At 44.4% G+C, this 13,521-nt stretch overlaps 1 protein-coding gene across 1 annotated transcript; it reads right to left on the bottom strand.

Annotated features, from left to right (window-relative positions):
- Window positions 1–7,578: 7,578 nt before the first annotated feature.
- On the bottom strand, window positions 7,579–9,297 carry LOC121783532 (ferruginol synthase-like). The gene is made up of 2 exons (XM_042181629.1): window positions 8,384–9,297; window positions 7,579–8,298 (listed from the first exon to the last, which is right to left on the bottom strand). The coding sequence occupies exons 1-2, from the start codon at window positions 9,269–9,271 to the stop codon at window positions 7,696–7,698; spliced, it is 1,491 nt and encodes a 496-aa protein (XP_042037563.1). The 5' UTR covers window positions 9,272–9,297; the 3' UTR covers window positions 7,579–7,695.
- Between the last annotated feature and the right edge of the window lie 4,224 nt (window positions 9,298–13,521).

The following is a 13,521-nucleotide window of genomic DNA, read 5'->3' as shown; positions in this document are numbered from 1 at the left end:
TATGAAGAAAACTCTTCTTTGGCCGGACTCGTCCTCAGTCTTATGAAGAAAACTCTTCTTTGACCGGACTCGTCTTCGGTCTTATGAAGAAAACTCTTCTTTGACCGGACTTAGTTTGTGTCCTTATTTGGCGAGTTTTATCGCTTGGATTGGACTTTCCCTTTGTGTCCTAATTTGGCGAGTTTTATCGCTTGGATTGGACTTTCCTTTTGTGTCCTAATTTGGCGAGTTTTATCGCTTGGATTGGACTTTCCTTTTGTGTCCTAATTTGGCGAGTTTTATCGCTTGGATTGGACTTTCCCTGGTTGACCGAAGTGGTTTTCGGCTTATTGCAGTCCGTTTCAGACGAACTGCTTGTTTCTTAAGCTGAATTGTGGTCTTGTATCTTCCTTAGAAGCTTGGACTCACAATTGTCTTTAATACATGATCTAAAAAGGGGATCAGCCTTTAAAGATCAATATACCTCAGTAATATTTATAAGAGACAAAACGCACATAGAGACTAAACGCACATAAAGACAAATAAAAAAGACGAAAAAGATTTTAAACTTTTATAAAACGACCAGCATAAAGGACAAATAGAAACATGAAAGCACATATCCCTAGGACCGAACTAGATACAAGACTGACCGGACCTTGTCTCTTACAAATGGAACTTCTTGAGGTTGGAAATATGCCATGTTCGGGGTACTTGTTCTCCTGACATGTGAGTCAATTTATAAGACCCTTTTCCCAGGACTTCTGACACCCGATACGGACCTTCCCATGTGGGTTCAAGTTTGCCCAGCTTTTCTGCTCGGCTTACTTCATTGTTTCTCAATACGAGATCTCCCACTTGAAACTGCAGCTTTTTCACCCTTTGGTTATAATACCGGGTTACTTGCTCCTTGTACTTGGCTGCTTATATGCAGGCCAGTTCTCTTCTTTCTTCGGCAAGATCTAGTTCGGCTCTCAGTCCGTCATCATTCAGTTCTGTTGAGAAATTGAGTGTTCGGGGGCTGGGTATGCCGATCTCAACCGGAATTACGGCTTCAGTGCCGTACACTAGACTGTACGGAGTTTCACCGTTGGAGGTTTTTGGTGTAGTTCGGTAAGACCATAGGACTTGAGGAAGATTTTCTACCCATTGTCCTTTGGCTTGTTCTAACCGAGCTTTTAATCCTTTCACCAAAATACGGTTTGTTACTTCCGTTTGTCCGTTTGCTTGTGGGTGAGAGACCGAAGTGAACCGCTGTTGAATATTCAACTCTTGGCACCAATTCTTGAATGTCTTGTCGGTGAACTGAGTCCCATTATCCGAAATGAGGATATGGGGTATGCCAAATCGGCAAACTATGTTCTTCCAAATAAAATCCAATGCCTTCGAGCTCGTTATCGTAGCTAATGGTTCAGCCTCCACCCACTTTGTGAAGTAGTCCACGGCAACGATCAAGAATTTCATTTGCCGAGGAGCTTGTGGTAGTGGTCCTACTATGTCTATGCCCCATTGCATAAAAGGCCAAGGGCTTTGCATAGCACATAGATCGGTCTGCGGCATCCTTGGGATATTTGCATGGATTTGGCACTTCGTACATTTCTTAACGAGCTGTACTGCTTCTTGTACCAAAGTTGGCCAATAATATCCCCATCTCAGAACTTTTTTAGCTAAAGCTCTAGCTCCGATGTGGCTGCCGCACGATCCTTCATGAACTTCTCTAAGGATGTAGTCCGTCTCTTCTGGTCCTACACATCGCAATAACGGTTGAAGGTAGGACTTTCTATATAGGACTCCTTCATGAAGTTCATACCGAAGTGCTCGGCATGTGATTTTCCGAGCTTCTCTCTTATCCTCGGGCAGTTGTCCTTGATCTAGATACTTTGATATTGGCGTCAACCAGTTCGGCGAGCTGGTTACTGAAAGTACCTCAGCATCATCAATGCTTCTGTGCGGTAATTCCTCCACTTTTGAGCTCGGATATGAGGCCAACTTGCTTAAAGTATCTGCTCGGCCATTTTCCGCTCTGGGAATGCGGATTATCCGAAAATAAGAGAAACTTCGGCTAATGCTTTGCGCTTTGTCCAAGTATTTTTTTCATCCTTTCATCTCGGGCTTCACTTGTACCCAACATGTGATTCACTATGACTTGTGAATCACAATGGATTTTGAGAGATTTGATAAATAGACTTTGCGCTAACCGAAGTCCGGCAAGAAGGGCTTCGTATTCGGCTTCGTTATTAGTGGTTGGGAATAAGAACCGAAGTGAATAAGTTACCTCGTGTCCGTCGGGAGCGATAAGTAGAATACCAGCTCCACTTCCCGTCTTATTCGAAGCTCCATCTACGAATCCAATCCAACAGTCCGGCGGCTCTACTTCGGGTTCCTGGGGCTGTGTTGGTTCATCATTGGTAGGGCTTTTCTGTTCGGCAATAATAGGGATTGCTTGATCGAACTTTGCCTCTACCAGAAAATCTGCCAAGGCTTGTCCCTTGATGGCTTTCCGAGGTAGATATTCTATTGAATGTTCTCCCAACTCTATGGCCCACTTGGCAATTCTGCCTGATGCTTCAGGCTTAGTCAAAACTTGCCGAAGTGGAAGATCGGTTAAGACGCATACCTTGTGAGCATAGAAATATGGCCGCAGTCTCCTTGCTGCATTTACTAATGCCAGAGCAATTTTTTCCAGAGGTTGATACCTTGTTTCGGGACCTCTTAATGCTCGGCTTGTAAAGTAGATAGGACGCTGCTTTAGGAGTTCTTCTCGTACAAGTACCGCGCTAATGGTTTGATCTGATGCCGCTAAATATAAGAATATCACTTCGGCATCTGTTGGAGCAGAGAGAATAGGGAGTTCGGCTAAATAACTTTTGAGTTCGTCAAAAGCCTTTTTCTGTTCGGCTCCCCACTCAAACTTTGGTGCCTTCTTCAAAACATTGAAGAACGGCAGTTGCTTTTCGGCTGCTTGGGAAAGGAATCTATTCAGTGCGGCTAGACATCCAGTTAGCCTTTGCACATCATGTATGGACTTCGGCATTGCCATGTTCTGAACAACTTGAACCTTTAGGGGATTTGCCTTGAGTCCGTCCTTTGAAACCCAACAACCCAGAAACTTTCCCGAATCTACCAAAAAGGTACATTTTTGGGGATTGAGTTTGAGGTTGGCTTTTTTGAGCACGTCGAGAGTTGATTTGAGATTGTCTTCGTAATCCGAAGTGCTTCTACTTTTAACAACTATGTCGTCAACATAGACTTCAACCTCTTTTCCGATCAGGTGCCGAAATAGCTTGTCTACCATCCTTTGATATGTGGCTCCGGCATTCTTTAAACCGAATGGCATCTTTTTATAAGCAAAAATGCCGAAGTCAGTAATGAAAGCCGTTTTTGAAGCATCATTCTCATCCATTAAAACTTGGTGGTATCCTTTATACAAATCAAGAAAACAGAAAATTTCGAAGCCTATCAAAGCTTCTACTTTTTTATCTATGTTCGGAAGGGGGTAGCAATCTTTAGGACAGTGCTTATTTAGATCGGTAAAATCTATGCACATCCGCCATCCTCCTTCTTTTTTCTTGATCATCACAGGATTGGCCACCCAAGAAGGATATTTTACTTCGAATAATACATCCGCTTTCAGTAATTGGCGGACTTCGTCATGGATGACTTGATTTCTTTCTGCCGCAAAGAGTCTTTGCTTCTGTTTTATAGGCCGGACTGAAGGATCAATATTTAACCGATGTGTAATTACCTCGGAAGACACTCCGGTCATGTCCAACGGAGACCACGCAAAGACATCTTTGTACTCTTTGAGGAGCTGGATGGTCTTTTCCCGGAGCAGAGGTGTTCCCGCGAAACCGATCTTGACCGTTCTGGATGGATCATCTTCGTATAACTGAACTGTCATCGAGTTCGGCTCCGGTGTGACTTCGGTCATTTCGCCTGCCTCTGACTCCGGCTGCTGTGATTGCTATGCTTGATGGTGCCGATCTGATTGCTCGGCACTTTTAAGCGCAATCTGCAAACATTCTTTTGCTCTCTTTTGATCACCTCGGATGACTGCAATCCCTCCTTTAGTGGGGATCTTGATTGTGAGGTGATAAGTAGAGCAAATGGCCCGAACTGTGTTGAGCCAGTCTCTTCCCAGGATGATGTTATACGGGGACCGAGCTTTTACCACAAAAAACTCGATCATCGTACTGGAGCTAGTAGGCGCTCTTCCCACCGTAATCGGAAGGCTGATAGTACCTTCAGGGCGGGTGTCTTCCTGGGCGAAACTTTTCAGAGGAAGTGGGGCCGGACTGAGCCGAGCTGGATCCACTTCCAGTTTATCAAAACATTCTTTAAAAAGAATGCTAACCGACGCTCCTGTATCCACAAACACTCTGTGGATCAGTTTGTTTGCCACTCCGGCTTGAATGACAATCGCGTCTTGATGAGGAGAAATGGCCGGGACGGGATCTGCATCTGAAAACGTGATTACTTCCTCCTTCTTCAGCCTTTTATGCATAGGCTCCTCTCGATTGACGCCTCTGCGTTCTGCTTTTAGAGACGACTTAGTCTTCCCGGCTGGGAGAGCGTCAATAGTCTGGATTACTCCGTCATATTGCGGCTCGTCATCGTCTTCGGGATCCTGTTGCCTTTTAGGATCCTGAGGAGCGCAGTTCGCACCTCTCTGTTTCTTATTCTTCTTCGGCAGCTTGCTTTGGTATTTTTTTAACGTCCCTGCTTTCACAAGAACATCAATACCTGCTGCCAAATTTCGGCACTCCTCGGTATCGTGACCGTGGTCTTGATGGTAGGAGCAGTACGTATCCTGACTTCGGCGCGTGGCTGATTTCGTCATCCGCTTTGGTTTTTCGAACATATCAGAATGCAGTTCGAAAATTTCCGCTCTCGACTTGTTCAATGGTACGAACTGAGCGGGCGGTTTCTCAAGATCGAGACGTGGTCCCAATCTGCCTTGTACCGGTGCCCTTTGAATTCTTTCAAAAGGAGTTCGGCGAGGAAGCCCCTGATCGCTATGATCGGGCTTCTTTTTGTCTCCTCTGGATGAGCTGTCTAAAGACCGTTTTCGACGGTCCGCCTCATCGGCACGAGAAAACTGGTCCGCAATGTCCCACATCTCTTGAGCTGTTTGCGGACTGCACTCAACGAGCTTTCTGTAGAGAGCTCCGGGCAGAATTCCATTTTGGAATGCCGAAATGACAAGTAGATCATTGAGATCATCTACTTGTAGGCATTCCTTGTGGAATCTCGTCATGAAGTCGCTAATTTTTTCATCGCGACCTTGACGTATAGAAAGCAGCTGAGCCGAAGTGATTCGGGCTTCCGCTTTCTGGAAGAATCTCCTGTGAAAAGCATCCATTAGATCTCTGTAAGATCTAATGCTCCCTTGAGGGAGGCTGTCAAACCACCTTCTTGCGTTCCCGATAAGCAGCTCGGGAAACAGCTTACACATGTGAACCTCATTGAGACCTTGGTTCGCCATATTATACTGATAGCGTCCCAGGAAATCATGAGGATCCACTAACCCGTCATAAGTCATTGACGGAGTTCGGTAATTCTGTGGCAATGGAGTTCTGGTGATATCATCCGAGAATGGAGTCTTCAGCGCTCCATACATAGCGAATCCGACATCTCTCCGGTATGGTGGAGATGGAGTTCTCCTGTGATTTCGGTAACAAGGAGGAGAAGGAACATGTCGGTGGTGAGGATTCTTTCTCCTGGAAGGTGCGACACTACTGCGGTAGTGACTTTCATGTCTGGAGGGGGAGGGAGAATCCGCTGTTTTCTTCTCCGGCTTCTGGCTCTTTTGCAGGAATGTTAGGAACTCATCCTGCTTCTCAGCCAAGAACAACTTGACAGCCTCATTCAAAGCGAGCTGCTGGGGAGGCTCGGTGCGATGACTTTTTGAGTGGTTTGTTCCTTCACCGTGAGAACTGGAGGCAGATTTCTCCAGAGGCTGTTTTCCAGACCTATGGACTGGACTAGCTTCCTCACCTTCATCACGGACGGAAGTATGGGTATTATGTGATCTGGTACGCATTTTTTTTTTGGTAGAAAAGGATCAAAAACTCGCTTTTATCACAGTTTTGGTTCTCTGTTTCCCACAGACGGCGCCAGTGATGATGTGGTGAATTTTTGATGGGAGTAAATGCAAGTAATAAATGATCACAACACTGAAAATTACGTGGTTCGATTTACTGAGGTAAATCTACGTCCACGGGAAGAAAAGAGGGCAAATTTGTATTGCTTGGTCTCGCTTACAGATTACAATACTGATTTGCTATAAGATTCAGGATCTAGAGAGCTTAACCCTGGTCTATCTGATCTAAGTTCTATTTATACATTCGAACTAAGATCGTGGTTTGCAGCCCTGGTAGTGGGGTTGATAACTGCTTAATACCACTAAATAGATCGTGGGTATAATGGAGGTCGTGGAGATCCTGCATGGGTCCACTATCTCCTTGTTCGGTCGAATACTGAGACCGAACTGCTGAACTTTGCCGATCAGCTTTTGCCGATCTGAGAGTTGAGCTCGATTGGTCGGCTTTTACCGAGCTATAGGCTGTGACCGGACTCTTTGGTTGTGCCGAACTGATACTCTTTCTTGGGTTTTGGGCTGATGGGTTTGCCGATCTGAGAGTTGAGCTCGATTGGTCGGCTTTTACCGAGCTATAGGCTGTGACCGGACTCTTTGGTTGTGCCGAACTGATATCAGCTTTTGCCGATCTGAGAGTTGAGCTCGATTGGTCGACTTTTACCGAGCTATAGGCTATGACCGAACTCTTCGGTTGTGCCGAACTGATACTCTTTCTTGGGTTTTGGGCTGATGGGCCGTCACTGCTATTGGGCTCGCAATTATTGTTTAGTTGTTTAGTCCGTATCCCATCACGAACCGAAACCCGAATGCACACCCCTAGAGAAGTGATATGCCGCGTGTCAATTTTGAGCGACATCTGTAAGGGACGTGACACGGCTGCCGCGTTTCCTCCTTTTTTTGTAATGACAAAATTCACCTATCTTTCTTCTCATAAATGTATTTTGACACAGACAATACTTGTTCATCAAAACTTTCTGTATCGCTATCAACTCAATTCACATTCTTCAAACAACAGCGGCCCTACAAGAAGCGGAGAAGGTAGATATGGATTACGAAAGAGAACCCTCTACCAATTAACATTGGCATTATTAGTCCAAGAAATTAGGCACGCAGCTTCCTAACCTTTAATTTAATTTCATGCTGCATTAGTGTTTTTTTAGTATACAAATGGAATCCTCAAACAGGAAGAGGTGAAGAATATGAGAGGAGTTCCAAAAATTGATGAAAATGAATAAGGGGGATGTGGGTTAATTGGGGGTGGATTTTGATGACGGTTGGAAGAGGGATTTGGGTCATGGATTTCTTAATTTTCCTCCCCCACTAGAAATAGTACAATGAAAATAAAATATGGAATAAAACTATAGTACTACTTCACAGTACGTGGCATATAAGCGATCTCAGTCGCACATGCAACACATCAATTCTCTCTATAAATAAAACTATTAGAATGATGTTTATATGATTTTTCGCTTTAGGGTTTAGAGCAGCACACGGTACACCAATTTTTCAAATACCGAAAATTTTGGTTCCTCTTACATTTAAACATCCTTACATTATTAAAATCACATAATTGTTTATTTGAATTAAACATACATATTGGTAACGAACATCACCAAATCTTAAATTTTAAAGGGAAAAGCTCTTAGTGGAGTTTCTCTGCGCAAGGCCACACCAAGCACCTCTCCTTTATGGTCTGCGTGATCCTTGTCTTTCTCAAGTCTCCACTCAAAATTATGAACCAAAACCGCCGTCGTCATCTGCAGAATCCGGGTCGCCAATGGCATTCCGGGGCATATTCTCCGCCCCGCCCCGAACGGTATGAGCTCGAAATGCTGCCCTTTGAAGTCCACCCTCTTTTCAAGGAACCGTTCGGGCTCAAACGTGTCCGGATCTGTCCAAATGCTCGGATCTTTGCCCATTGCCCACACATTGAAGAGTATCTGCGCCCCTTTCGGAATCATATAACCATTCACCTCTTGATCGGCTTCTGATCTCCGAGGGAGTAAGAGAGGCCCGGGTGGGTGAAAACGAAGTGTTTCCTTCACCACCGCCTCCAGATACGGGAGGCGCGCGATGTCCGCCTCCCTTATTTGCCCCTTCTCTCCCACCACGCTTTTTATCTCTTCTTTTAGCCTTTTCAATTTATCCGGATTGAACAATAGCTCAGTCATAATCCACTCAATCGACGTCGCGTTCGTTTCAGATCCTCCCACAAATAAATCCTGCAAAATTTTTGGTTTCACACATTTTATAATCGATCCTGGAGTACCACTGATATCCAACAACATGTAACATGACTAAACTTACGAAAAGTAAATAAGGAATTTCTTCAGTGGTCAAGTTGTAGCCGGTTCCTTGGCTGATATCGACAAGCGTCTCGAGCAGATCCTGCTCTTTGGGACCCCCCGGGTTATTCTTTCTCGACTCCAACCTCTCGTTCAGAAAACCTTCGAATTTCTCAAAGAGTTTGCCGAAGTATAACTCAGCCTTGCGCTTGATCCCCTGCGGATCCAAGGGCTTGAGGATGGGGAAGTAGTCGGCGAAGTTGGGGACAGCGACAGCGATAGCGATGACCTCGACGATCTCCTTGAACTCCTTGGTGGTTTTGGACTCGAAGTCGGGGGAGCGGGTGGAGAAGAGAGTGGTGAGCATGAGGTTGAGGTTTGTCACGAGCAGGACGTCGTGGATGTCCACAACATCCCCGCGCTCGCAGTGGCGCCCCACGTGCTCCACCAGCTGCTGCAGCTTCTCCTGGCGGAGGGCCTCGCTTCCCTCGAGGCTGCGCTCGGAGAAGACCTCCTCCTTGCAGATCTTGCGCTTGTCGCGCCACTCCTTCCCGGCCGGAGTGAAGGCCATGGAGAGCTTGTTCAGGTCGCGTGCGTGCATCACTTGGGCGATGGTGCGACCGGAGAAGACCTGGCCGTGGCGCTGGAGGAGCTCCTTCGCCATCTCGGGCGAGGAGACGATCACCGTGTATAGGCTCCCCAAGCGGATAGACATGAGGGGGCCGTGGGTTTTGGCGAGGTGGCTCAGTGTTTCGTAGGGTTTTTTTCCTAACTGGTGAAAGTTTCCGATGACCGGGAGGGGTCTGGGGCCCGGAGGGAACCGAGGCCCCCTCCGCGAACGGAGGAATAGAAAGCCGGTTAAACCGACCAAGGATAGAGCAATGAGAAGAGAGGATAAGAGGGGATCCATTTTCTTCTACTTCTAGCTTGTGTAGTAATGTGTGTATATATGCCTCCTTTTTATAGTTAGTATTTTGTTTTAATCATTTTTGGAAAGGTCTTATAATATATTCCATGCTTGACTATTGCATTAGAAGCAGGAATTGTTTTATCAGGAATATAATGTGGCGTGAAATTTCAAGTAAATTAGTTTGACTGGAGAGTGGATACTTTGTTAATTATCTGTCACACGTCGTTAATCAGTGTGTTTATTACGCAGATGAACAGGAAATTTCTGACCAAACGAATAAAATTGTGATGTACTGATGTTGTGGTAGAATCTAAAAGTTGAAGGTCACTGTTTATAATTGAGTCGTTGACAAATAGGAACATAGTATGATTTAAAAACTTTTAGCCGATCTGCAACGCGGCTTTTTATCCGTCCCTTAACCGTCTCTTAAATTACTATTTTTGGGCCTCACTATACTTTTTACACGATCTCTTAACTAAGGGACAGAACCTGCAACTCTCCATCTCTTATCCGTCTCTTAACAATCTCTTAAATTACTATTCATTCATTTTCATTTTTTATTTTTATTTCCAACAAATTCAATTAATAAAAAACACACTTCATTAAATAAAATAAAATAAAATTACAACATAAAATAAAAATACAACTTAAAATTCAAAAAAATAAAAAAACACATAATTAAAATCCTAAAAAAATAAAAATTACATAATTTAAAATACAATTTTATAGAAAATTAAAAAAACTACTCCACCGGCGAATCATCCCCCGAAGGCGGTGGAGGTGCACTGAAGCCACCTGGAGGCGGAATACCAAGTTGTCTAGCCATAAGCTCAATTCCGGCAAGATAGGCTTGGTTTTGGGGAGGCGTCATGCGGGAAGTGCCCACCATTGTGGCGGTCATGTACATGGACATTAGGGAGTTCGAGGGTGCCCCCGAGCCCGCCTGGCTTTATTCGGCTCGACCCCTCCTCCCTCTACCCGCCTTGGCCGCATTTCTCCCTTGCGGCCGATGGCGCCCACGGGAGGACCCCCCGACATCGTCTGTCGTGCCCTCAACTCTTGTCGCTGCCCGAACCGCCCTCACTAGACGAGTATTGGCCACCCGCCGTGTGCTTCTTGCGCTTCGAGGTCGAGCCCGAGCTGGACCGGACACTGCCAGCCCACCTTTCCTCGTCTTTAACAACCTCCCAAACATCGAGATGTTTGAATTGTTTGGCGGTGTCGTCGAAGTAGACTCGCAAAGCCGACCTCAGAATGTCGGTTCCCGTGGCTCCGCTTTGGTAATGAGCCGCTTCACTCTTGTAGATGGCGCAGAATTTTTTGCCCTCTCTGTCGACTCGGTCAAAGTGAGAACGTGGCATCTTAAATGTGCGGCGGCGGGACCCCTTCGGCTTAATCTCGTGGTAGGCCTCGGTGACCTTTTCCTAGAAGCACTTACAGGATTGTTGATTCCCGACGATGGGATCGTACGAGACGCTGATCCAGGCGTTGTACACAGCCAACGTTTCCTTGGGGTTGTACGGATTCTGGCCTAGATCCTCCTCCTCCTCCTCCTCGTCCGCCTCTGCCTCTACCCTGGAGCTTCCACCGCCTCGGCCTCCTCCACCGCCTCGGCCTCCTTCCGGTGTGGGTTCAACCGAATAATCCTCCCGAATCTGGGATAATCCTTGCGAATACCTCGGGGCGGAGGGACGGGCGTATGCATCCACATCAAAATGGGGTGGTTGGTACCCCCCGGCGTCGACGAACCCTAGCTGCCCGGCGTCGACGAACCGGAACCACCACCTAGGACATTGTACATGCCCCCCCAGTCGTCGAACGCGTTGATGTCAAACCCGCCACAGCCGCCACAGCCAGAGTTTCCGTCGCCGAACATTTTGTGATGAGAGGTTAAATGAAAATTGGAGAGGAAATGAAGATGATTTGGGAAGAATAGATGTGTATTTGTGTGTGAAATGAGGATGAATTAGGAGTATTTATAGAGTAAAAAAATTAAAAAAATGAAAAAAAGAAAAAACGGCAGAAAAAACAGTAATATTACCGTTTTTCGATTTTTTAGAATTATTTTTTAAATTCGAATTTTAAAAAAATGATTTATTACGTCAGCGTGACGATGCCCACTCGCGGGCCGGCGAGTGGGCGTCACGCATGGCGCCGGAGCGCGCCACGTCGCGCGGGAGCGTGGTGAGACGGCTCGCCATCCGTTTTGACAGGACGGGACGCTTGGCGGGCTGGGAACGAGACGAGATGCTGTTGCGGGTGGCCTTAAATGGCAGGCGAGCTACTTTGAAAATCTTTCTTTCTATTTGTTTATTATTGAGTCAATATAAAAATCTATTTTTAAACTGCGTTTTATACATTATTTTGTTTATAAACTAAGTTTTATGGTAGGCGAGCTCATATGCCTTCTTTTTGTAGTTATTTTGTTTTTTCTTCTTGGAAAGATGAGCTGATGTGGTGTTTTTAGCCTCCTTATATTTAGTTATTGGCAGACTATGATCTAATGTGGCGTTAAATTTCAAGTGAATTACTTTGACTGGACACTTAATTAATTAGCTGTCACATATCATCAATTAGTGGTACAGTTACGTAGATGGACAAGAAATTTGTGACCAAACGAATAAAATTGTGATGTTTCCGCACGAGATTTTAATTATTAGCTACCACATATCGTCAATTAGTGGTTCAGTTATGTAGATGGACAAGAAATTTTTGACCAAACGAATAAAATTGTAATGTTTCCGTACAAGATTTTAAGAGTGATTAGTTAATGTGTATAACTAAAGAATGAAAATGTGGATAAATATTGAATGGAGAGAAAAAGAGATTGAATATTCAACAGGGGAGAGAAAAGTGGTGTATTAATTGAAGAAAGTATCAAAAAGTAAAAATGTGTCGATATAGGAATAAGCTCATTTGAGTCAATATAAAAAACTATTTTTAAATACTGAGTTTTTAAAACTTTTTTGCTAGGGGGATAAGATCGTTTTTTCGTTAACTTTAAAAACGGCCAAGTGTCATTATTTTAGAATATACTGTAATTTGAAGGCACCGTGAGTTGACGGGAGATGTGATCGTGTTGGATTTAGTCTATGAATCTATTTAATTATTTTCTTTTGGCGTTTGAATAATTAGGCTTTATACAGTATAATATATTAAGTAATGCATTACATGTCACGTTACAGACGAGAACTTTATCTAGTCTATAAACCGTGATTCATGTGATTTTTTGTTAGTGTGTAGCACATGATTGATGCATATACCAAAAGTCCAAAACCTATTCAAGAGATCCCAGAAGTTGGAATCTGTTCATGCAAAATGTTGGAGTACTTACTTTAGCAATTTAGTGAATATAATTATTTTAAACAATCAATAAACAACTTTATTACCTAAATTATTATATTCTGGTTTTTTCGAAATTTAATATAATGCCGTCTAATAACCATTGGTTATGGTATATATATATGTTAATACAACCATTCCTTGACTATAGTATTATTTTATTGGTAATATATTTCGTTGGTCCACTTTTCTTAGCCGACAACGTGATTTAAAATTTAATGATGTTGATGTCTTGTCGATATTTTATGTTGAATGATGAATCCGCGAATTTCTGATGTTAGTGAATGCAGGAAAATACAGATCACGACACAAAGAATTTACGTGGTTCGATTTACTGAAGTAAATCTACGTCCACGGGAAGAAAAGAGGGCAGAGTTGTATTGCTTGATCTGTTTTCTACAGCTTACAAATACAAACTTGCTATTTGATATTTTATCTCTAGAGAGCGAGAGAGAGAGTCCCCCTAATCTATCTGATCTAAGTTCTATTTATACATTGAACTAAGATCGTGGCTTGCATCACCACTAATGATGGTTGTGGATGTCGTGGAGGTCATGCGATCCTGCATGGGCCCACTATCCTGCATGAGTTAATGACTGCTTGACACCACTAAATAGATCGTGGGTGTAGTGGAGATCGTGGAGGTTCTGACATGAGTTGACTATCTCCCAGTTCGGTCAAATACTGAGACCGAACTGCTGAACTATTGCCGAGCAGCTTTTGCCGGTCTGAGAGTAGAGCTTGATTGGTCGGCTTTTACCGAGCTGTAGGCTGGGGCCGAACTCTTTGGTAATGCCGAACTGATACTCTTCCTTGGGCTTTGGGCTGATGGGCCGTCACTGCTGTTGGGCTTGTTTAGTCCGTACTCCATCATTGAACAATATATCTTATCAATTACAATCATAGAT

The sequence above is a fragment of the Salvia splendens genome, chromosome 21 (assembly GCF_004379255.2).
Source record: "Salvia splendens isolate huo1 chromosome 21, SspV2, whole genome shotgun sequence".
In the NCBI taxonomy this organism is placed as follows: Eukaryota; Viridiplantae; Streptophyta; class Magnoliopsida; order Lamiales; family Lamiaceae; genus Salvia; species Salvia splendens.
Note: the sequence above shows the minus strand (reverse complement) of the source record. Positions and strands in the feature narration are given on the sequence as shown.

What these genes read in the sequence shown, in the direction of transcription:
- LOC121783532 (XM_042181629.1), bottom strand. Translation starts at nt 9,271, where the DNA reads ATGGATCCCCTCTTATCCTCTCTTCTCATTGCTCTATCCTTGGTCGGT. An exon ending in AAATTCCTTATTTACTTTTC is followed by an intron (nt 8,299 to 8,383) that starts GTAAGTTTAGTC and finishes AAAATTTTGCAG; the next exon opens with GATTTATTTGTGGGAGGATC.